This window comes from Mauremys mutica, chromosome 2, assembly GCF_020497125.1.
Source record: "Mauremys mutica isolate MM-2020 ecotype Southern chromosome 2, ASM2049712v1, whole genome shotgun sequence".
In the NCBI taxonomy this organism is placed as follows: domain Eukaryota; kingdom Metazoa; phylum Chordata; order Testudines; family Geoemydidae; genus Mauremys; species Mauremys mutica.
The window spans coordinates 247,495,311-247,521,065 of NC_059073.1; the positions used below are offsets into that span (position 1 = coordinate 247,495,311).

General features: G+C 37.1%; 1 protein-coding gene across 3 annotated transcripts in view; it reads left to right on the forward strand.

Moving 5' to 3' along the window:
• SLC25A13 (solute carrier family 25 member 13) overlaps positions 1-25,755 on the forward strand; it is a 133,316-nt gene that overhangs the window by 85,875 nt on the left and 21,686 nt on the right. For all 3 annotated transcript variants that reach the window (XM_045004521.1, XM_045004522.1, XM_045004523.1), the window contains 8 exons: positions 2,105-2,251; positions 3,879-4,017; positions 4,819-4,912; positions 5,074-5,158; positions 7,686-7,770; positions 8,220-8,378; positions 14,489-14,541; positions 15,454-15,534. In XM_045004521.1, coding sequence (XP_044860456.1) covers positions 2,105-2,251; positions 3,879-4,017; positions 4,819-4,912; positions 5,074-5,158; positions 7,686-7,770; positions 8,220-8,378; positions 14,489-14,541; positions 15,454-15,534 — 843 coding nt within the window. The remainder of the gene's footprint in view (positions 1-2,104; positions 2,252-3,878; positions 4,018-4,818; positions 4,913-5,073; positions 5,159-7,685; positions 7,771-8,219; positions 8,379-14,488; positions 14,542-15,453; positions 15,535-25,755) is intronic.

The following is a 25,755-nucleotide window of genomic DNA, read 5'->3' on the forward strand; positions in this document are numbered from 1 at the left end:
AAGTTGCTGCCTGCCTCAAGCTGACAAACTTTGTTTTCTTGCACTCTTCCCACCTAAAGCCTTCCCAAACTGCTTGCTTCAACATTTGTTATAATAAATGAAATTACAGTCACAGCCAGGCTGAAGCGAGAACTGACATGGCCAGAGTGAATGTTGTTGCTGAATTATAGCATCTCCTCCCCTGCCTCCCCACAGGGGGCTGTAGCGTAAAGGAAATGTGACCGACCTGGAATTGTAACTTAAATTTTATGGCTAAAATATTGTAACCTCCATAAGCATTTCTCATTAGAACCAGAAATTTCTGAATAATTTAGTGGGTGAATTAGAGTATTGAAACATTTAGCAGTGCTCATTTTTCTGCCTAACATATTATCTTGCTTCAGCATAACTTGGAGACAAGCTACAAATTCTCAAGATGTTGATTAGAAATTAAATTAAAATTGTTTAAGAAGCCCATGAGGCCAGGATTTAAGAAGTTGATTTGGAAGGTGGCACAAATATTGTATTTGCCGTTTATTTCCTATTCTTTATCCCACTGAATGCGGGCGTTGCCTATGAGACAAATACTGATTTCCTCTACTTATTATTTAATTGCATCATTGCACCATTAAAAGCAGCATAATAGTGAATTTTGATTAGTACAAGGTCTCAGTTTAACTTGACTTTTTAGAATCTTTTTTAAAAATGTGAGTAGTGGCGATAATAGCAAAGTGCATCTGTCTCATTTCAAGACAAGTTCAGTATCTAGGAAAACACTCCACACTAATTCATTTAAGATGTGGCTTAGAAATAAGCAATATCCTTCCAGGGAAAAGACATTTTAATAAGATATGAAGCTGGAAGCGATAACATTGTAGTAACTGCTAGAATGTCTGCATTTTTTTCCTCTTCCCATTAAAAGGGATTAATCCTAAACAGGCAAGTCTACCTGTTTGTGTCTTCACTGTCACTATGTTTAAGACTTACTACAAAACCAATTGAAAATCTTTGACATTGCCCCAATCTGTAACTTGTCCTATGCTAAGTTTGGATTTTGTTGGTGTAGCTTAGTCATAAAACCCCCCAGTTTTACACCGAATGGAGGGAAAATAATCTGCCTGCTGCTAGGAACAGGTTGTAGATGACTGTAGGAGAAGATGTAATTTTGTAATTTTTGGAGTGATTATTTGTCATGTATCTCTCTCCCTACTTCCCGAGTACATTTGAATCAAACTGTGAAAACATTGAGTGTTGCTATCAGGTAAATCAAATGATTGATATCCATCTACTATTAATGCTGATATCTTGAAAGGTGATCGTGGTTTGGTAGCAGTGGAAATAATAACAAAGGTGTGGTTATGCAAAGCATTGTAAACTAGGCTTCTAGTTTGATTTTACAAAACCTTTTCCACTACAGCATTTGACAAATAAGCTACCTTCTGTTTAAAAATAAATAAATAAAGATGCCTTATGAAGAAATACTCACATTCTCCTCTTTGCAGAGATCATTTGTGGGAGCTGAACATAAGTATAATTTTACAAAGATTTGATTTACCTACTATGAAACTTACAGTCAACTGATCAGTGCTCTCGGATGTGACACCTTTGGTTACATTGAAATACATAAATGGGAGCACACATGTACTGGTTTTTTGAAACTCTTGCTCACATTTCTCTGTTAAATGAATTGCAGAACCTAAAGGGAAGCTAGTGAGAAATAAGCTAAGGTGTGAATTTAAAGCCCCAATTCTGCAGTTACTCTTGTGTGGACACTTTTGTTCCATGCTAAGTGTGTCTGCACAGGAAGTTAGTGCAGAATAGTTATTTGCACTTATAGCTATTCCACTAGCTATTCTGGGCTCTTCCTTGCATAGACAAGCCCAGAGAGGGAAAAGGAGCTCTGGTCTTGTTTTTGAGATGTAGAAAATATTAGTGGAGACCTTATTTGTTGTGCATAAAGAAGGTTGAACAATAATAAATGCAGAACTCTGTCCCTATGCGAGGGGAGGATGACATGTAACTCTCTTTTGTAGAGCATCAGGTATGCTGTGGATTTTAACTTTAACATACATGTTCAGGAAATATAGCTAAAGCAAAATATAACTTTGTTTTAATGCATTTTCAGGAGATACAGTTGGAACATGCAAAACAAGCATTTGTGCAGCGAGACAATGCTCAAGCTGGAAGAGTCACTGCCATTGACTTCAGAGACATTATGGTCACTATCCGGCCACACATGTTGACACCATTTGTAGAAGAATGTCTAGTAGCGGTAAGTTGTGCATTCCTTACTTGCACTGCCGTAGGCCTGGTCTACACTTTGGGGAGTAGGGGGGGGAATCGATCTAAGTTAAGCAACTTCAGCTATGTGAATAATGTAGCTGAAGTTGATGTACTTAGATAGACTTACCGTGGTGTCTTCACTGCGGTGAGTAAACTGCTGCCACTCCCCCGTCGACTCTTCCTGCGCCTCTCGCCAAGGTGGAGTACAGGAGTCGACAGGAGAGTGCTCGGGGGTGGATTTATTGTGTCTAGACTAGACGTGATAAATCAATCCCCGCTGGATCAATCGCTGCCTGCTGATCCGGCGGGTAGTGTAGACATACCCTTAGAGATCAGGGCCTCATTGTGCATACACAGAGACAGTCCCTTTCCCAAATTTATTATTCTGTTTGCACCCTGTGACCATCACTTGATACATAATTGTCTACATACACAAACTTAGACTCTCATCTCAGCCTGTATCTCTTCATAGATCCTACTATCAATTCCTCACACAAAAGCCAAAGCAAATTATGAGTGGTTGAAAACCTTGGGCTGTGTCATACCAAAGTATTGTTCTATCATGGCAAATTGTACTCTATTCTAAAAGGCCATTGCCCCCTGTCTGAGCAATCATTCCTGAAATGTTTGTTTTGTTAGTTTAAAGTTCCACTAATAGCTCACAATTGTGTATAGTATCTGGATCAGTGAAAGCTGGTAATTGTCACTAGAAACTGTTGAAAGAGCTTTTCATACCATATTGTAGAATGAATAGAAATTAGATCAGACTTCTGTTTGTTCATCCAGTCTATTCTGTGGCAGTTTGGGTTTATTCCCTATGATATATTTTCCCCCAAATACTTTTCCATTCAGATTTTAAATGCATCATACTTCACACTTTCCACCCCTTCCGTTGGTCAGTGATTCCAGCCTTGTGCTGAATATCTTAATTTTGGGCTCATTTGGCCCATGTCTTTGTGGTAGTGCCTAGATGTGAATCTACTATTGTGTGTGAGGTCTCTTCAGGGCCACGTAGAGAGAGATGCCTCTGTATATCCAGCCTAACAATGGCTTTCATGTGTGTCTTTTTCTCTCACCCCCCCCCCATGTCATATCTCGTTTTCAGTGGTCAGAAATGTGCTAGGTTATGAATACTGTACTTAAATTATGTTGTATTGATTGTACTTATTGTATTTAACTAACACAGTGTGAATTGAAATGTTTGGGTAAACCATTTTTAAAATGTGTTTTGATAAAGTTTTTCTGTGCATCTATAAGTTTTAAGATTTTCTCAATAGAAGAAATAAACCAACTTATAAAATATGTCCAACTGAAACAGTATTGAAACTTGAACTCTGTAAATTACTGCTGGTCATGTTGTTATAATCCTGCATATGTATTTGTTTAGGCTTCTAGGGGTGGGGTGAGTCTTACATTCTGGTTATGATTAGTTTCAGTAACATAAGACTCTTTCATATGGCTATTTATTTTGCATTTAAAAAAAATCCCTTGCTACTGTCATTGTTATAAACTACTGTTGTTTCGAAGCTTTATTCAAAGATTTTCTTGATCCTAAAGTGTTGCAAAGCATTTAAAATAGCTCCTCTCCTTCCCTCTTTTTACTCTCTCTGTTCCAGGCTGCTGGAGGTACCACTTCCCATCAGGTCAGCTTTTCCTATTTTAATGGATTTAATTCTCTCCTTAACAACATGGAGCTCATTAGGAAGATCTACAGTACTCTGGCTGGAAATAGAAAAGATGTGGAAGTGACTAAAGGTTAGTAGAAATGTTCTGATTGTGCAGTCAGGAAGTTTTCATGAAGTATTGGCTTGGGGGAGGACACTCATCCATATGCTTTTAAAGCAAACAAACACACAAACTTGTGCCTTTGTTTTCAGCTCTTTGCGGTGTATTGTTCAACCATTCATGCTCCTGTTTAGTCCACCCTCCGGGTTTTCCATTTTGTTACTGCCAAGGAGAAAGTCCTAGGAAACTGAAGATGGCTGTGGGGGAAGGGAGCTGGTGAGGAGAGAATGTAAAGATATTCAAAGTCTTCAAAAACTTCCTAGGACTCCTGCCAAATTGGCAGTCTATTAAAACTGACCTTCAAGGGTAGTTGAAGAATTCCATAAACTTGTACTGGCGGCATAGTAAGCTGATCTACAAGCTTGGAACAAGATGTTATCTGCTCTATCTAATCACTTTTATAGAGAATTCCCTCTGCAACACCAAAGCTTCATTAATGTGGCCTACTGGGACATATACATGAAAAGTTCCTCGTTTTTGTTCATGGGGTGTTTGGATTTGTTGTTGTTTTTTCCCCTCTGACCCACAACTGATTGATACCGTATGTCAGATATCTTAAATCCTGCTGATAGCACTGACTTTGAAAACCAGAAAGCTACTCTTATTTCCATGCTGGATGTAGTATTTAAAACATAAATTTACTTTGTGGTGGGAGAACTTTTTGCAGTGTCTTGGTTTAATACTAAAATGAATGGTGACTTTGGGATACTTGGGGTGTTCTGTTTTGGTTTGATTAGTTTTCCTCTCTCATATATTTTTATTCTCTTGTAGAGGAGTTTGTTCTGGCAGCTCAGAAATTTGGTCAGGTTACACCAATGGAAGTTGACATCTTGTTTCAGTTAGCAGATTTATATGAGCCACGGGGGTAAGTAGAAATGATCTCTCTTACTGCTCTTTTTTTTAAAACAGTGGGAAGTGGGGGAGTGATATTCTAGCACAGTGCCTAGAAGTAAAGGTAACTTATAGTTGTTTGAAAACCCTCTGTTTAATGTAAATTTCAGTTTAGTGTTTGCTTGATCTCCACAGACGCATGACACTAGCTGACATTGAAAGAATTGCTCCTCTGGAAGAGGGAACACTGCCCTACAATCTGGCTGAGGCTCAGAGACAGGTAAGAAAAGAAACTGTAATGATGCTTTTACCATCCTTTTATTCCTTCCTCCCTCCCAATGCCCAGCTCCTCTCTTGTTGTCTGAGTTAGCCATGTTTTGTTTCTTTTGCACTTCTTAACATAAAGAACAGGGGGTATTGTTGGAATCTTCACTTTAAACATCCCCTCTCCCTCCTCCCCCTTCTCCCCAAAACAGTTGCTAGTTTTTTACTCTTGCCATTTAAGGAGACGAAGTGCGATAGATTTGATTGTAAGGATAAAACAAAAGTGTAAAAGTGTCATCTAACCACTTACAAAAAGAAGATGTATGCTCATTTACTAAAGCAGTTTAACCCTCCCTGATTATCTCTCTCAAAGTAGTTTTTAATGAGGAAAGATGACTTTCTGATTTAGTATGGATGTCAGTTCTGGCATCCAGCGTGCTAAATGAAAGTGGCAGTCCTTGTTCTAAAGAGATATGTGTTCAAGTCTTCAGCACATGGTCTGTCTGCTTTGCTTTACATTCTGCGAATATTGAATTGAGACCTAATTTCATTTAGTGGGCCATCATCGTTTAAAAACTAAGACTCTCTGCTGTGTGGAAGGATTCATAATCTATATGGGGAAAAAAATGTAAGACGTGGGACTGTACTATGGTTTATCAGAAAATGATCTTTTGTCATTATGTAAGGCAAAAAAGAAACTGGGGAACTCCTTTTTTTAATCTCATAGGCGTCTTGAATTTTAGTTTGTAATCACGTTTTTGTGGGTCTTTCCAACTTCCTTAAAACTGATGCAGTCTTGGGTGTAGATAGTCTTAGAAAAACATATTTTAAGGCAAACCAAGCTTTGTATCTTGCGAGACTAAATTTTTTTTGTTCTGAGCTTTGGGTCTGTGCAGAGACGCCAGTTTGACCACAATGAATTGATGCAGGCTACATTTTTAGGACTAATAGGCCTTCAGCCAGGCCTCCGTGTGTGTGTGTGTGTATGTGCGCATGTGTGTGCGCCCCTCACTACTCCAGTGCAGTATCCGCGTTTTTTGAGCAATGCCTAAGTATTGAGTGTGACATGATGAATTCTAATTAGCTGACTCCCAAAAGCCGACCATCTCTTCCTAGAAGTCTTGCAAGGGAGCTAAGAAGTGATTGTGTTGTACTATGTATTAATTAGTGTAAGCTACAGTAGGTAGCAGTAGAACAGCTAGAACTGCAGTGATGGAAAGATCTGCCTCATGCATTCGCTCAAATTTTCTGCATAGGGGTCAGATGTTTGTTCAAGTGGTTTTTGTTCTGCGTTATGCTGTTTTTAAGAAGATAGGAAATGCCCAAGAAGCCTGTTTTAAATCAGCCCCCCTTCTGGTTGTCAGTTGTACCTCTTCACTTCCCTCATCCAACTTTTATTTTACTGTCATCTACTTCAGTGGTTCTCAACCAGGGGTACATGTATGCTGAGGGGTACTTAATGGTCTTCCAGGGGTACATAAACTCATCTAGAGATTTGCCTAGTTTTACAGCAGGCTGCAAAAAAGCACTAGCAAAGTCAATGCAAACTAAAATTTAATTCAGACAATGACTTGTTTATATTGCTCTGTATACTATACACTGAAATGTAAGTACAGTATTTATATTCCAATTGATTTATTTTATAATTATATGGTCAAAATGAGAACATAAGCAATTTTTCAGTAATAGTGTGCTGTGACAGTTTTGTATTTTTATGTCTCATTTTGTAAGCAAATAGTTTTTAAGTGAGGTAAAACTTGGGGGTACACAAGACAAATCAGACTCCTACAAGGGGTACAATAGTCAGGAAAGGTTGAGAACCACTGATTCTACTTGATGCTTGGAGTGAAAGAATTTCAGTTACCTGGCAGTAAACTGTGCTACATTTAATTTATTTTTAGGCAATTCAAGCTATTTTCTGTAGATCACTGAAGTATATAACAGTGCATTAAAAAAAGCCGATAAAATAAGAAAAAAATGACGATTTCAGTAGTGAAATTAAAACTTCCATATTGTCCTATTCCCTAGAGCATCCACCAATCTTATTAGAGAAGGTAATGGTGGGAAAGGAGAGTGTAAGGATTACCACTGTCTCTGAATTCCTTTCTGCTACTAGAAAGCAATTCTGAACATGGAACATTTCTTAAATGTAAATCCAATCAGTGTTTGAATACTAACACACGCAGGAATTTCAAAGTAGAATTGTTTCCAGGTGTAGAAAATGGTGATTTGTCTGCCAGTGCTTTATTTATAAAGCATTTTGGTCACTGTTTGACTTTGGGGATATCTAATTGTGTTGGGAATGCCCAGTGCTCTTGTCTTTTCCATTCCAGTCATAACAGGTTACATTTTTGCAATAACACAGAAAATGGAACTGCAATTTTCAATTATTTTTTAGGTTTTTTTCCCTAACATACCACTGGGATTACCTAGCAGTATCTGACATTGATTTCACTCTACACATATCTGTGAAATGGTAATCTAATTTTTTCTTTTTTACTCTTCTCATTGTCCCAACCCCTCCCCAATTCCTACCCTTGCAGAAAGCTCCAGGTGATGTTTCTCGCCCTATTCTCATCCAAATAGCAGAATCGGCCTACAGATTTGCCCTGGGTTCAGTTGCTGGAGGTTAGTAATGAATAAGTGCAAGAATTTGCATCTTTGTCTTTCTGTCTGTCTTTCTTTCTGTTTCTCCCATTTAAGTGTAGGAAGACAAAGCCTTGCCTATCTTTTTTTTTGAGCCATAACTATGAGAGAGAATGAGAGCAGGGGGAACCCGTTGTATAATTTCTTTTGTATCTACAAGTGATCAGAGATTTACAGGTGGTTTTTCTGCCTGGCTTGTCACCAGACTGGTTTCATAAGAGAGAGGCTAATGATGAGGAAAGGCTGTGATGATGCACTTTTAATTAAAATGAACTGTGACAACCCTTTATGGAACCAGCTTATATTGTAGATGAAAAAGACACAAGTTATTATTGAGATATAAGCATAGAATGTGTCTATTACTGTTTTAAAAAAACCAACAACATTGTATGCAAAATAACACTTTTTCACACACCAAATTTTGTTTGCAGCTGTTGGAGCTACTGCAGTGTATCCAATTGATCTGGTGAAAACTCGAATGCAAAACCAGCGCTCTACTGGGTCATTTGTGGGAGAACTTATGTACAAAAACAGCTTTGATTGCTTTAAAAAAGTGCTGCGTTATGAAGGCTTCTTTGGACTGTACAGAGGTCAGTTTCCAAATGTCATATATAATAGTAATATACCAAAAAAAGTTTTCTGCCAACCTGAATTCCTCAGTCCCTGTTGTTGTTAGGGCTTGAATAAAAAAGGAAAAAATTAATATTCTGGGCCTGGTTTATGCTTGTGTAGTCTAAATGTCTTTGATCAGATTTGTTGCTCCTAATAAGTCACAACTCTCTTCTAGGTCAGGGGTCTGCAAACTTTTTCATAATACAAAGCACATCTTAATAGAGAAATTGTCTTGGGGGCCTCTTCCTCCCTTCATTTACAATGTCATGGACCACCTCCCCTCCCATCTGCAATTGTATAGCATTGCTGTGGCAACTACAGCAATTGCTTACAGGGAAAACTTAGTATGAGAAGAGCTTTTTTGTCCCTTTAGCAGTCTTCAGTATGATGGGTGTCTTTTAATTTTTGACAAAAGTTAATCAAACCATCTACTTCTGCTCTTCATTTTATTGCACCCTCCCATCTGTTCTGTATCTTCTGGCTGAAAACAAGAAGGAAAGACAATACCATGTGAATAGCCAGCTCTTCTTGGACCATCAGCATGTGCTTCACTGATCACCAGTTGTCCAAGGAATGCAGTTTGTCATCTTTTATGTACATCAGCCCCTGTTATCTTGCTAGCCATGGCTCCAACTCAGAACCCAACAGACTGCTGGGTTCAAGTATTGACACAAAAAGCAAAAACATCAATAGTATTACTTTAGGTTATGGATAGGTAGTTACAGATAATCATAAACTGATACATATGGCTGCAGTTTTTCCAGTGGGGGCACACAGGTAAAATAAATTTCTCTTCTTCTGGAATCAGACATATTAAGTACACTACCAGCGGTAGTTTATGCTCCTCTGACACATAGATCAGTGAAGATTCCCATACAAGCCTGGATTGAAGCTGATTTTGGATATCTTTTTAGAGTAAGCGTACTAGATACTGTAGTGACTGAACATCATTTCTGAAAACAACTCTTGTTTTTCGTCAGACTTCCCGTAAGAAATTCAACCTGAGGCAGACATGAAGCATAGAAAATTTTAGTCCAACAGATTACAGTTTGACAAAGTTATGAGCAACTGAAAACAGAGAGTTATAATACAAAGTGTTAGACAACTGTAATAATAGTTTGCAGTGGCGGTGTAGACTTGAGGAAGAGCTCTGTGTAGCTTGAAAGCTTGTACCTTCTTCCAACAGAAGTTGGTCCAATAAATACCAGTAAAAACCTGCCTTGTCTCAACCTTAATAATAGGTGTTGCTACACACTCTTCCTGTAACGCAGTGCTCGCTGAGATGTGCCCCCCAAGGGGTGCGGAGAAACGTTCGGGGAGGGATGTGTGGCAGGGCCCAAGACAACATCCATGGCGGGGGAGCTGGGGGGGGGGGCGTGCCATTCAGTTGCAGCTTCATCCCCAGCCACAGTTCCGCCCCACCCTCATTCCCTCTCCGCCCGCGGGCCAGCTCTGCCCTCATTCCCTCTCCGCCCGCGGGCCAGCTCTGCCTTTAGCCCCAGCTACTCCTCCATCCCCAGTTCTGCCCCCACTCTTATGCTAAGGAATCCTTGGCTGTGCAGTAATGGAGGGGGGGCACGGACAGATTCCACTACTTGGGGGGGTGTTGAAGGGGGGAGCGTGACAGGAAAAATTTGGGCACCACTGCTGTAACGTGTGCTTTGAATTATTGGATGTTGGTTGACTAATTCCTCTATAAAACACAGATTATGTAGATTAAACACACAGGATATTTAATGTATCCTACATGATTTTTGAGCAAATCTAGTAATTTAGTAGAGTGTTGACAGAGATTTTCTTCTTGCTAGAGGTTTCTAGCAACCAAAAACTTAGAAAATGCCCAGCTATTAGATGAAAAACATAATTTAATTTCCTAGTGTACAGCTGCTTTATCTGTGTTTCCAAAATAGCAAATTGGCGCCATCAGGATGCAATGAGAATTCCATTATATCGTCTTCTGAAGAATTGTATAAACCGCTCTAACACAGAGGAATTTCAAATTGGGGAAATCACACGTTCTGCATAAACTCCTTTTGCTCATTGCGTTGTTTGTACATTGTACTGTCTTGCTCCTTTTGGCAGTTTCTGGGCAAGTAATATTGGGTTTATGAGCTTCCGCCACCACAGCCCATCTTTCCCTTTATCTTGAAGTAGATTCTGAATCAGTGAATTTGCAATCAATTTGACAGTGTTAATGCCCTAAACACAGGATTATGATCTCATTTCAGGATTAAACAGGAGGAGAAACTGGATTATTTTGAACAACACAGTCATTGTAGAGGCAATTTGCTGGCAGAGTAAACTGCATTTTGTACAAATGCTTTGTTTGAAGTTCACTCTGGTGTAACTTCCCTTTTTAAAGATGAATATAGATGGAATTTATTAAAGAATTTGGAACTCCCTCTAGCTACTTGCAGTGGTTGTTGGGCTGCTGCCTGATTGCCAGGTGTATGACAAAAGGACACTGGGAAAGTTTGGCAGCAGAGGGGAGGTTAAAGAGGTTCCAGTTAGGTTTGGATGCTGAAGGGGATGACGAGAATTTGAGGGACGAATTTACAGATGAGTACATTCACCTGGTATATAGCACTGTGGTTACTTTGACAAAAAAAACTTCCCATGTCATTTCATGCTACTGTCTGAGGAATTTAAGTATTTAAAGTTAGAGTAGCACGTATGTGCCACTGTTCAATAACTGAGGCTCTTTATTGAAACATGTTTGTTAGCAATGGAAAGAACTCTGTTAGTGCAATTATTCAGAATTGAGATAGTTGGGCATTCAACGCTCTGTGCATTGCAGTGTCAGACAAGTGAGCAGGTCTTCCAGACCCTACTCGGGATATTTTTTAAACAGATCACATTTTTCCATTCACTGGAGTGAACAGAGGTTTGTTTTTTTTTGTTTTGTTTTGTTTTATTTTTATTTCCACTCCAATTTTTAAAAGAGCAGAAATGCCATGTCTTAAACCACTAATCTCAGATAAGGATAAATTACACCATCTTGTGGCTGTAAAGAGAGCATTAAATTTTCTTTAAAGAGAATTCAATCCTACGGATAATTGGGAGGGTGTCACTTGGAAGACACCTAGATACCCATTATCACGAGCACAGTATAAACACTGGTACATACTTTTTGTAACTTTCTAACATGCCAGTGTGGAAATGATATGGACTTTATTTTTCTCTTAATTCCGAAGATGGCACCTCCAGTGCCACGATACTCCCCCCCCACCCCCAACTCCTCATAATGTATAGTCTTTAATCACTCCTTTTAGTCACTTGTGAATTTACATGTGTCTCATACTACAAATGAAATGGGATCGCTAAGATAGAAACTTCATTTTCTGGAAACTTGCAGTTGGGTACCAATTTATGGAGTGGTAGTACTCTCATATTGTCTGTTTTCTTGTGTAAATCCTATAACAGGAAAGTTTGCAGTGTTCAATTACCAACTCTGCATTGTGTGTCATAGGGGTTTCAAGCATTTTACATAGATTGAGCAACAGCTCTTCCCACCTACTCACTTGTTTGTGTGGTGTAGTTACCTGATACTAAAAAAATAAAAATAAAGCATGGTGTGAAACCAAGATCTGATCATCCACACAAATCTATAATATATTTTTGATTAATAAGATCTGTCTCCTCCACTACTGAAATGAAGCAGAAACAGTTGATGGTGCTGATTTGATATATACTAATTTGAAAATTGTTCCTCTGATTCCGTAAACTCTTAATTTAATTTGCAATACTACATTTTTACCGTATCCATCTTTGCCTTCTTTCAGAGCCCTAGTATAATGTGAAGATGAGATGTGAGGTCAGAAACCTAAGATGTGCATAGATTGTATGGGGAAACTTTATTAAGAAGCATTTCTCTTTATTATATATAATATTTTATAGGTGGCACACACAGCAACACATCTAGTTAAAATTGCCTAAGTCTTTTCATACTATGAAGGTTTTTTTTGTTTTGTTTTTTTTAAGATGCTTTATAATTTTCACTTTCTGGGTTGAAACTTCCTCTATGAGGTAAATTTTCGTGGAAAGCTTTAGTGAAAACAGTTCAGTTGGGTTTTTTGAGTGCAGAAGAAGGCAGATGGGAAGAAATGACTTGCCAGGATAAACACGTTTTTGCTACTTTTTTGAGTACCTTTACTACATTGAACAATTGGGGTAGAAAAAATATGACAAAAGTGACCATTCCCAAATCTGTCCAGTGAAAATCAGTTTGATTTGGCCTAATTATAAGGCTTCCAAAAAATGGACACTGAATATATATACTATTTCTTTAAATTAACGATCTCCCAGTATTTTGTCACTGCACATGTCTATCAAAGTCCATGGGAGTTTTTCTGTTGATTTCATTGGGCTTGAGGTGGAGTGTATGAAGTGTGCATGCACCGTCTGTTATATCCAGGAAAGGCCCAGATATACTTTGTTATGCTGGTGTAAATTCAGATTTACTTTAGATTTATAAAGTGATGATTGCAAATAGAATTAGGTTCAAAATAAGGCACAGATTGTTAGAATTCAGTCTTATTCAGTATGTGTCCCTGCCTCATTCATTGCGCAAGACTGGCTGAATGAGACAAGGGTCTTGTGGAAAAAGTAGTCATTAATGACATGATCACACATTATCAGAGTGTATTTGCATGGAACACAGAGTTAAGGTTGCACATGCAACTAAAACTAATTGAAACTTTTCAAAATTTAAAATTCTTCAGCTAAATGTGGACAGTTTTCCTTTGCAAAATTTTACCCTTTTTTGGCCAGCTGTACGTGCAATTGCACTAGTGGAATTTTCTTTCGTTTGACGGTTCAGCAATGTAATTGTAATTCTGTTTTAACATAATTGTTTTGGGTGGAGAAATGTACTTGTGTGTGCTTGTAATGATGCACATAATTAATAAAAAATACACACTATTTCTTGAAAAGCAGAATATAGTTTGACTGCTTCTGAAACAACAAGCCAAATGATACTGTTCTCAGCAAATGTCAATAGCAACCAGAAATGCTGGACGGTTGGAGCAAGAGGGGGAAAAAAAAAATCTGTGGGTCAGACTAATGTATTTTTCATCCTCTTTGTCATCCAAATATCCAGTTTGGTGGCAAAAAAGCCCTTTGGGAAGCAGGCTCCTTAGACATAGAACTATAGTTGTATCCTCTTCATCCAAATATGAGAATTGCAAATGTTAGAATTAGTGTCATTTTCCCCAAAGTACTGTGTACATTATTGAAATACTTAAGGCCTGCTTCTGCAACTCTTGCTCACAGGGTTACTTCTCACATATGTAAATAGTGCCGTAAATCACCCCCCCTTTTCACTGTGCACAATGCTGCGCTTGAGGCAGCATTCTGTCCCCACATTCCTTCTGTAAGGTTCTGTATCTTCTTTAGATCATTTCAGCTGAACTTTTACAAAAATAGATTGTTCACTTTAATTCAACAAACCTGTGCTGACCAGAGACTCTCAGTTCCAACTGTATAGTGCAGCTCTTATTAAGAGAAATCAGAAATTCCACATACTGGTTGCTAAATAATATAACTTCCAGTGTCTAAGCTTTGGAGAATTAGCGCTCTAGACAAAGTGCTCAACTTAAGAATGCAGTTGTACATGTTTGGCTGTTTTGCATTACTTTTTCATATCCCCTTAGGTCATTCCACCTAATGCTATTGTTTCATGCTAGAAAAATGCTTTAGTCTCTTGATTTTGAAATGCAGATAACTTGTTTCACACTGCAGAACTACCTTAACTTTTGTCTGAAGAAATAACAGAACACATTTTGATGTGTAGAGCAGAATACAGTATTATTTTGGTTAAACCTGTCTTGGTATATAAATTTCTTAAATCACTGATATTAGTTTAAGTGCAAAGTAACTAATATATGAATAGGAAGTTGCTTTGACTTCATGTGGCAGTAAGAAGTTTGTTCTTGAAATGGAATGTTTAAGTACTCATTAAATGTAATAGCAGAAAATTGCCTAAAAAATTGCCCTCGTTTCTGTGTGGTGATCTTTGCATATAGCCGTTGATTTGTTTAGCTAATACTAAGCTATTTAATACATTTAAGCTCTCTTTGTGTGTTTACAGGTCTTTTACCACAATTATTGGGAGTAGCCCCAGAGAAGGCCATAAAACTTACTGTAAGTCTGAAAGTGAGGGTTCTCGCTTTAGCCATGATTTGTATGTCTGAATTTCCAATGAGGAGACGTAGGGTTTTTGTGCTTTACTGTGTTAGAATATATTCCATGTTTTTTTGTTAGATGAGGTTTTACTTCCAAAGAGTATGGCAATTGCTCGGATCTCAACCGTTGGCACTGCAAGTGGTGTACAAGCAGCATACTTGTATTTCTGAAAAGGGGCTGATTTAAACCTATCATTTGGGGGCTTGATTCAAAATGTACAAAGTCTCCCTAACCCACTAGTTTTACTCCGCTGTTTGTTTTGAAGTAGCCCAGGCCTTGATTTTGTTTCTTCTTACAAAGGAATAAGATCTCCTTCCCCCCCCCCCCCCCCCGCAGCAGTTGTGTTTAATTCCTAGATTAATATAAAAGAATGCTGGCACACAATGGAACTCTGATATGAAAGGAACCTGTTTGCATGAATTCCTATTATGTACATTACTTGCTCTTTAGCTCATGTAATTTTAGATTTTCTGAATATTTTGAAGGCATTCAAGAATTTCTCATTATTACCTAATCATAATGCATTGTTTATACACAATAGCCAGTGATAATGTTTCTTTTTCATTAAGCTAACATTGCTATAAAATGTATTGCATCTTGAAATCCAATTTTAAATCAGCTTTCAATTACCATTTTGGAGACTCTTATGGAAACTTATGATTATTTCATATATCTTTAAAATAACGTGTTTATTTGAAAGAACAGTACTACAGCCAACTTTACAATATTTCATATAGTACATAAGATTTTATTTAATATCTGTGACTGGCACCTTGATAGATGTAACATCTGGATTTATTTGCATTTTTAATTGCGCAAAATTTGTAATTACTATGTGCTTCTCAACTTTCATAAATCCTTGTTTTTAAGGTTAATGATTTTGTGAGAGACAAATTTATGAGCAAAGATCGTTCTGTCCCACTGGCAGCAGAAATTCTTGCTGGCGGTTGTGTAAGTATCTTCTTTATATTTCCTACGTTTGGGAGAGATTAAAATATACTATATAAGATTACATTTTGTGGACTAAGGTTTCTGTTTAACCACAGATCCAGTGCAAGGAAAGAATCTACTAGAGCAACTCAGTTCTTTCCTAGATAGTCCAGTTCTTGATGTGGAAGGGTAAACATTTCTATGCTTCTTGCCTTTTAACTAATTTGTGTAATTCTTCACATCTTAGAATTGTTTCCTTAATAAATGGCACATTGGCTGCAGCTTATGGCCTAAATAGGATTCACGCTAACCTTTCCAGAAGTTAATAATTAGTGCATTATTTCATTTTGGCACCCACTGTGCGATGTCACTTTTTTCCTGATGTTATATCACGCCTACTAATTTTCACTTTTTGCAGTGATACTGGCTTTGTAAATGGCAAAAACTACTCATGCTTCTTTGCGTTCATAGGAGACGTAGGCTGTGTAATGTTAACTACTGCATAATGCATTCCTGAATGTAGGCTGTATTTAAAACCCAGCATAGTTTAGAAGACTGTTTTCCTTGCACAGAATAGTATTTTAGTGAATAATCTGTATCTCATTCTGCATAGTTTACACTTTAGTTTAGTTCTATCTAGTCATACTATATCTCACTTTATCTGGTGTATTGATTTTATTCAAGCGAATATAAATACTTTAAGTAAAATGAACTCTTGTTCAAAGACTAGTGCACTTTAAAGATAAAGAACACTGTTTATTTAAACTGGCTTTGATCACTGGGGCAGAGCAGTGCTGGTATATTTTCAATCTAATTTAGTTTCTGCTGTCATAAGACAAATGAGGTCACATTTTAAAGCAGTTTCTATCTGTGCTGAAAATTATGTTGAACAACTTAAAAACAAATAATTCTATCGTAACATCAGTAGTGCAGAGATTCATGCTGTATGTGCTTGCAAAGAGCACGTTATGATTATCTGAGCCTCAGGGTGAAGTTGTTTGAATGTAGTACAGACTGAGAAGTCCTGGCTTTCTGTAATTCTCATGGGATGAAGCAGGATTTGGCTTCTGTCTGACTACTGCTTCTGTTTGATCACTGACCTGTCGTAGACTGCCAGGTAGGATCCCCTTGTTCTGTAACTTTAGGAGCATTCAAAAACAAAAAAAAAGAATGTGGGCCTGTAAAGACCCAAATAAAAGCACACACTAACTGAAGGGAAAATGCAATAAAGTACTTGTGGATACAAAAATGTTTGCCCCTCCCATTTAGAAAATTTTTAGTTGTGTGCATATGTCGTATAGAATTCAATGCATCTTTTCAACATGAAAATGCACTAAATTAACCTAGATTTGTTTTATTGGCAGATCTTAATTTTTTTATGTAGTGCAGATAACACTAGTTCTTTCACTGTAACCTATCATTTATGAGACTGCTGCAGCAAGCCTTTTTCAATAGTTCATTGTAAACTAAGGATCTGCTTTAAGAGGAAGATTGCTTGGGACTTATTTTAAATATGCTGTAAATGTTGGATTATCCCAGTTGGTATTTGAAATATAAAGTTAATTGAGATTCTGCATAAAGTTCTGGTAAGAGATGTGATGGCAGAGTGCCTTGAGTTTTCTTTAATTGAAGTGTTTCACTTAAGGGTACAGTTTAGTTCCAGGTAGATAGGTTGTGACTTGTATGTCTTCCTGCAGGTGGTCTCATTTTTTTGTATTTGTGCATCCACTTCAAACTTACAGCACGGATTGTCTTTAGAAGTGATGCCTAGTTATTGGCTTCCGTGGGAGCAGAGTGAGTTCTTTGGGAAAGTCCACCCTTGTCTTTTAGGTCTACTTAAAACATTGATAATCCCCCATGTGGGAGGCAAGAAGACAGTGGTATATAGTATGTCAAGACTCTGTTACGGCTTATTGTTAATCATTATCCTACAGAAGTTTACAGGATTCCAAGAATATCAGAATTGCTCCTAAAGGAGGGCAGCCAATTAAGATGAAGGGTGAAGCTGTCGGATTAGCTTTCCACTCCCCATGCTCAGATCTCAACTACAAATGGGTGATAAATTTACATTTAAAAATATTGGTCACCTTCTCTAATCTCCTAGGTCTGGACTGTTTGATTAAGCAGGAATGTCTACACTTTTTCATCTAATAAACGTGGGTATTTTATTTTTGATTCCGGTTCTGAGCACAGTGGGAGGACCAAGCAGCTCTGTAGGTGTATTTGTCTCTTTAGGAATACAAAGGGCTTTCAAGGGTTCAGTATCACATGAGCGGTTCCACTCCGCTGTTCGCCCAACCATTGCTAGGCGTTGACTTTTAAGTCCCTGGGGAGCTCACCTTGCATCATAATTACTGAGAATTAGTACACATGGCTGACTTTTGCACTTGTAACCAAAGCTGCTTGTTTCATTGAACAAGCCTTTTTCTGTTTTGTAAACTGTTTTCTCCCCTGCAAAAAAATACAGAAAGATCTTTGCTTCATGACCTCATGGTATTTAGTTCAGCTAACAGCCTGTTTCATAGCTTTTATTATGTGAAGATGAAAGTGGTAGTTTATCTAAAATTAAAAGAAAATAAAAAAAATTCCTAGAACACAATTAAAAGAAAACTGTAACCTTTATAGATTATTTTGATACAGTGGTTTAAGGAGAGTTGAAGTGTAAATCACTCTGTTGAATCAGAAGTGCTAAATTCTGCTTCCTTACTTATAAGGAATTCTACTATTATAAGGTCAAACTGCAGCTATTATTTATTATAATTTATTAATATATATTTAATGCAGTAATTTGGTGCTTGACAGCCATGAAGAGATGTGATCCCTACCTATTTGGTACTCCTATCTTCATTTGTGGGTTTTGAGAATCCTTTATAGTCCCTTACACTATTATAATTCTACAAATCTTCATTTCCAAGATGTAGTAAAGTGTCCAATGATACTGTGGGGCTAGAATTCAGATCTGCTAAAGACCTATGCAGAAAATATAGATTAATTTCCTCAACTTTAAAAATGCAAAAACATGTTACATGAAATTGTCCTAATATTGTGGCTACCTGCAAGGAGACCATGATAAGAGGACAAGTGTATGGCTAGGTGCAGGGTGACAGAGGCTGAGCTCCTTTTGTAGTAGTAATAATCTTAAAGCTTGCAGAAGAGAACATTTTTCTTCCCAACTTTCAAGTTATTTCACATTGGTAACTGTTCCAGTGAAAGCTACTGGCGTCTGAGGCCATCCTGGTTTAATGATATACCACAGTATTGCCTGAAAGGGAAAGAGGGACCAACAAAATGTAGAAAGCCAATTTTATTTTGAAAAATGGTTATTCATATTGCACATAGCCACTTAGGGCTGTTACTGGTTAAGACATTAAGTAATTTTTTTGATACAGTAACACGAATCATTCTCATTTGGATCATAATCACAGAGTAAAAACTCCAGTTGCATTGTGATTTAAAGTAAGACTGACTTTTTTTAAGAAGACGTCTGTGTCATAAAACATTGAGATGAATATTCTGCTTGCTTGCATAAATATTAGTTTTCTTTGTAAATGGAGTGATGGCAAAATGAGTAACTTGTGTTAACTCTGGAAGTAGGGACAGACATTCAAGTACTGAAAATATAATATATATTAAAAAATACAAACAGTTGGTCACTGGATTGTTAGCAAGAGAAGGAAAAATAAGCAGTATGACTTAAAATAAATACCTATACAAAATCTCTAAACTACTTGCATTTACTGATACAAAAACACCCATATAAATCAGTAGCCTGATACTTTGTAAGAAGCACTACAAAGCAAAATTTTGTTCTTCTCTTAAGTACACACAGTCTTTCCCTACACAGCATCTGTCTCTCCTCACTATTAGCTGATTTTAAATCACGTAGCACAGTACGATTACAGCTCCCGTACAGACTTGTTTTTATTTAAGTTGTTGAGATAGATTTAGATATATATTTCTAGAGGGTTTATGTTTATAATAATAAAGCTGAGACATACTGGACCTGCATGGATAATCTCAGCTCTCCCATGGAACATAAAAATTAGATGTTACAGGATTTTAGGGTTTGTTTAAGTAGAAAGTGTGCAAAATTCTTGTCAGCAATAATTTATAAAAGGTAAATGCACTAACATTCCATGGAAGTTGTGACAAATAATCAATCCCACTGCAAATTCTTAATACTGTTACTTACAACATTGCTTTTGTTTTTGAAGATAATAAAGATGAGTCCAGTGGTGTCCTGTGAGTTGTGTTCTCTCTCTAGCATATTGTAATCAAGGCACAGAGCTGGAGGATTGCAACTACCAGAACCTTCTTAGATGTCTTGCCTGCAAGAATCCAGAAACTCTTACAAGATTGTAGACTAAAGGAAACTGGAGGTGCCATTTCTGTTTTCCGTGTGCAGAAACTTAAAACTGAGAAATTTATTATATTTGGCTGAGAAATCTAGGATAAAAAGAAACTCAGAGCTATATGCCAGGAAAAAAAATGTGCATGTCAGAGAGAAAATAGAACAGTCTCATTCTTCTTAATGCTAAAAGTTCTGGTACAGTGTATTAAGGTTGTTAGAGAAATAATGGTGTTCTTTATGATTGCTGATATTAACTTTGAAAGGAAACTGAGTACACTTTTTTGAACTCTTAACAGATTAACTCTAAGAGGTCTATTCTCCCATCAATACATGCATATAACTTCCATTAGTGTCAGTTGGAGTTGCACATGCATATAAAAACCCAAGATTCACTTTTCTGGTTTAAGGAGGAACTGGGGAAGATCTTTATTTTCATTGCCAGTTGAAATTAAAGCTGCCTATTTATTAACTTGCTTAAAAGTCCCTTAACTTAAATTTAGCTGTTAAAAGTATGGCCTTCTTCTATGACTTATTGTGTATGAATAAATTTTAACTATATATAAAACATTAACCTCTTGTACATATATCTAAATTCAGACTCAAATTTAATTTGAGAGGTACTATTTGGTAAAGCCAGATGTGCTTTAAAACTGTTACATTTGAATTGTTTCCAATTAATTGTTCATCCAACCTTAGTTTTAGGTGTTGTGTTGAAGAGTGGTGGCAGATAAAGTAACATAATATTCTATCCAGGTCGTTGTAGCAGAAAGTCGTATTATTAGGGAAGGAGAGTCTGTGGCGTATATTTATCCTTCCACCCTCCAGACCAGATGAGGAATTCCAAGCTACCTTTCCTTGTAGTTTTGGATTTTCTCCTACTAGTTCACTGAATCTTTCACCCACCCCATCTGTTTAAAATCGCCTTTCTTAAAGTATGTAGGGCATGTTCATGTACACACACAAAATACCTATTCCAAGTAATGATTTCTCTGCAGTATATATACTCTTATTTTAGGCTTGTTCATTTAATGTATATTTTCCAAGGCATATTCCCTGGGACAAATCAGAGAGGCTGATTTTTTTCCAATAGAATTTTTACAGATCATAAAACAATCCGGGGGAGGGGCAGCATGGTTTTAGTTAGATTTTTCAAAGTCTAAAGCATACAATCCTTTTGGACTATAAAATCCCATTTTTTCATTGAATGTGCTTAATGTTCTGCACATTTTAAATATTTAAAATATGATTTTACTACTGTATTGTGAAAGTTTATTGTATTGACAAGATATTTTATAGCCCCAAAAATATAATTTGTTTTAAATTACCTTTAACTGCACTGCACTCTCCAATCCTCCTTTTAAAGGAGGCTGAAGATTTTAGTGTTAACCAGTACAGGTCCAAAAAACTAAAATCTTAAATCCAAATCAGGACTTCAGATCCAGTTATCTAGTAGAAATGGGAAGATACTTATAATGTGACAATACCAAGAAATAATGGATTACAGTTTTAATACAGCTACCATGCCTTAAGGCATGGAAGGTCTGTAAATCATTAAATGATACCACTAGTAGTCAAAATAGACAGAAGTACAGCAGGCAGAGCCAGATGTTAACATATTTGACAGGGCTGTAACTTAATTGCTTTTATGACACCAATCAAGTAGGCTCCACTTTGATTTCTTGGCGAGGCTTCTGAAGAACAGTTTTACCTGTAAAGTGGAAAATAGAAAATCTACTGTTTTTCCATTGCAAAACTGGTCAGAGCTTTGTAAATAAACCATCATTTTCTGTTCAGCCATGTTGTTAAAAAATGAGGGTGAAGAAATCTCAATAACTTGTATCTATTTGTTTCAGAAATTATTCAAGCAGGAATCTACTTTGCTCTGTTTGATCAGACTAATTGCAATTCCATTTATGAATTGTTTAATGTGAATGTCTGAGGGAGCTTGTTTCCCAGTTTTTGCTACATATGGATATTGAAGAAGCTTTAAGTGTTTGAGATCGCAGTGTGGCAACTTGGCCATTTAGACTATCCAAACTAAAAACCTTTAACCAGAGCTAGAATAACTACCCCTCAAAGGAGAGGCACACTGGGAAAATGCTACCTGTCAGTATGAGTCTGGCTCCTTTGCTGAGCTTATCAATGTCCGGTCATAAGCAGAGTGAGCCAAGTGGTAGTGATCACAGGTGTGCTGCACATTTTCAATGGCAAATGTACATGTTGAAGAATGCTATCCACGTCTCTCTATAGATAGCACAAACAGGAAAAGGGTGAGCAGTAGTTGGTGAAAGAGTAGAGCTCTCCCACCTTCCTGCCAGTCAGGAGATAAGTGGATCACCCTTCTCAGCAACTGGGAAGGGACAAACAAGTCAAGTCAAGAGCTGGCTGATCTGGGTATCTCCCCTAGAGCTGGTTGAAAAATAGAAAAAGAACTTTATGAACAAATGTGAAGCAACTTCCATTTTACATTATTTGAAATGGATCCTCCCCCCACCAATTAACTGTTTTTAGCCAAAGCTTTATCAAAATGGTTATCAAGACTTTTCATCTACTGAGCCCCTGGATTTTCAATAATCAGTTCACTGAAAAATCCTGGTTTTCAGTAAATGAAATATTTTGAGTAAAATGTGAAAAATCTGTGGAATTTTTAAAAAATCATTAAATTTTCCATTTTTTAAAAAAAGACACTTTTCAAAGAATAAACTTTTTGTCTGAAATTTTTGAACAAGCTCTGTTCTCACCAAAGTGCTTCCCCTCAAGTTCCCCTACGAAAATATGTCTTGAAGTCTATCTTGCCTCCTAGCTGATTGGAATATTTTTTTCAAGCCTGGCTTTCAATAATCTGGGACAGAGCTGGCCTCTCTAGAACCCAGTAGATAGGAAAGGAGATGCCCAGTGTAAAGGCATGTATAGCGATACTCTTTTGATTTTTTGGTATTTGTAAAACAGGACTTTTGAAGAGACTAAGGTTGTTTAAGACCCTGGACTGGGACTCGGTACATCTCAGGTTCAGTGTCTGGTTCTGTCTACGTTACCGCAGGCAAATCACTTAATCTCAGTTGCCCATATATGAAATGAGGATAATGCTACTTCCTTTCTCTCACCCTTTGTGTATCTTGTCTATTTAGATTCTTATTTTCCTCTGGGAAGGGCTTTTCTTTACTATGTGTTTGTACAGTGCCCCCCAGGTGCCACTAAACAAAACCAAAAAAGTGTGAGGGGAGGTATCCATAGTAACATGCAGCTTGTGAGGGTCAAGGACACAAAGGGTTTTCTGAACAGCCTATCAGGCAAATTATTAAAGTCTTAGTAGTTCCATTTCAAAGATTAGGAGTGATTGGGAGAAAGTTACACCTTGATGGGATTTTATTCCACGGTGGGGATGGGATAGTTCTTATATATACATTGTGTGTGTGTGTGTATATATATATATATATAAAAAACAGTGGTTGCCATTAAAAAAGGCAGTACTGATTCTCATTTACTGCATTATTTCTCCATCCTTATAATAGGAAATTACTACTGTACCCTAGGCAACGCTGTGCAATAACTATTGAGAAATTTTGACATTTTTCTTATAGCTACCAGAGTAGGACCCCCCTGATAGGCCACACGAATTACAAAATAATATTTTGATCCACAGTGATTTAACCTCTGTATTGTCATAGTGCCTGAATGCCACAACCATTGTGCGGATCAACATAATAAATGATAGTTCCTGCTCCAAAGAGCTTTATGTCTAAAACCAAGACATGAGAATGGAACACACGAGCAGTCCAGGGTGGGGGTTGAGGAAGGGGGTAACAAATAACTATAATATGATATGCACAAATGTTAGCCAGTCCATAGTAGTGATCACAACTCTCCACAAGCTTAGCCATCACCAGGTTGTACTTTCCTGCATGTATTATGGAAGAGGTGAGTTTTTAGGAGGCACTTGAAGGAGGACAAAGTGACAATAGATATCCAGCCAGCTGTAAAGTGTAAGCAATCTCCAAATATCCATTGCTGAGAGTAGAATGTAAAAGAGATCATGGGTTGGAGAAGATGGAGGTCAGAGCAGTTAAAATTACATTTCACAATTACTGAAAAGGTCTGTGGAAGGAGAAGTCTGCAGCTTCATTTGGGCAAGGAGTCATTTAAATTCACACCACGTACAAAGCCACAGAACTTGCTTCCTGAAGGTTAGGCTTGAATTTACACTTGATCTTTTCAATGAGTTCCTAGCAATTTCCACTTGTGAAGATGGATCTCATTTAGTCCATAGGTGCAAAAAAACTCCAGTTACACTAAGATATGAAGTTCCCATTCTTTTTAATGTGGTGGTGATGAAATCCTACTTATGACTGTAAAATACTTATAGCACAGCTAAGTGACTTTTGACCTAAGTAGTCAAGTATAAAACAGACAAGTTACTTGTTACACTGACGTGTAATTAAAGTGGTGTGTATTAAATTAATATTTTTTCACATGGGGTGGAACCTCATTTTCTTGTTAACAAAAGAAAAATACTTAGACTTTTTCCACTCTTCCTTTTCCACCCAGGGAAGCAGAGCAAAATTAGGAGAGGGGGTATGATGCATCTAGACTACTGTACAAGGCTACACTGCCATCGAGAGGTGGTCTGATAAAATCATAAACTCTAAGATCAGAGTAGTGACACTTGTGGGGAACTGTAAAGAAGAAAACATTAACTTGCATTTTTTATAAGTGCACTTTTTATGTATTTTGTCCATATATGAAGACTCATTAATCATTTTATAGTCATCGTGGTTTGTATAGTTGTGTGTTATGTATAATTCTTGGATGATGGAAATATTCAACTTTTAGTCTCATGCCTTCCATCAAATAGAGAATATAAACATTAGTGTATTATCATTAAAAACCACTCAAGTTGTAAGTTTAAATGATGCTTTAAAAACAATAAAAATAAATTATGTCTTTACATCAGCTGTTGGATTGTTGCACTATAGTGTAGTTTGCAGAACCTGCAAAGGATTTTCTATACAGCACTTTTAGGATGAATTCCCACACATTGGTCAAACTCCCCTAAGGATGATGCTACTACTGTGGCTGCAGATTTTCTTTTTGTGTATCTGAAATAGGACATAAATGGCAGGATTGATTTTTGTGCTGATTTATGTTATAGTAGCATCCTTATGGGCTAATGAATGAGATTTAAAATATGACTTTGAAAGGAGGAGAATTTCAACCCAGTAAATGGATGCAGCGAGATTGAGCCCATCCATGGTTTGTATTGACACAATTATAACTTAGGCTTTTCTTCATTAGTTGAGAAGGAATTTTTAACCTAAGAATGTTAGGATCTGTGAAAAGGAATGTGTTTAACTTTTTTTAACTAAAGCTTTTGTACTTTAAATAATTGTTTAGATGAAGTGGAAAGAAATTCAGAAATCCCGAGGTGTGTAAATATTTCATTCTAAATGAAGAAAAAATGGGGATTATTAGGGTATAGTTAAAAGGTAAAATGTATATTAAACTCTTAATAAAATTTACCCAGAAGGGATCATGTTGTATAGTGGTCATAGAGGGGAGACAATTAAGCTTGAGTATTTTGGATGTAATAGCTTTTTATTCTTTGATAGTTTCAGACTAAGCACATTGTTTACAAATTCTGCCGTTTTTTGTGCAGGCTCCAGCAATATTAAAATAACTTTCTACTGCAAAGATTACAAAAAATGGATTTAAAGCCCCTGACCATTTTTACAAAGTAAAATGACAGGAAGATGTTTTGCATGAGGTTTTTGTCTCAGTGAGTTCCGTAAATAGACAATACTAGCAACTAAGGATACACTTGTGATTTCAGCTCCTGGAATGAGTTCTATTCCTGGCTCTGCCACAGGCTTGGTTTGTGACTTTGAGTGTCTTAG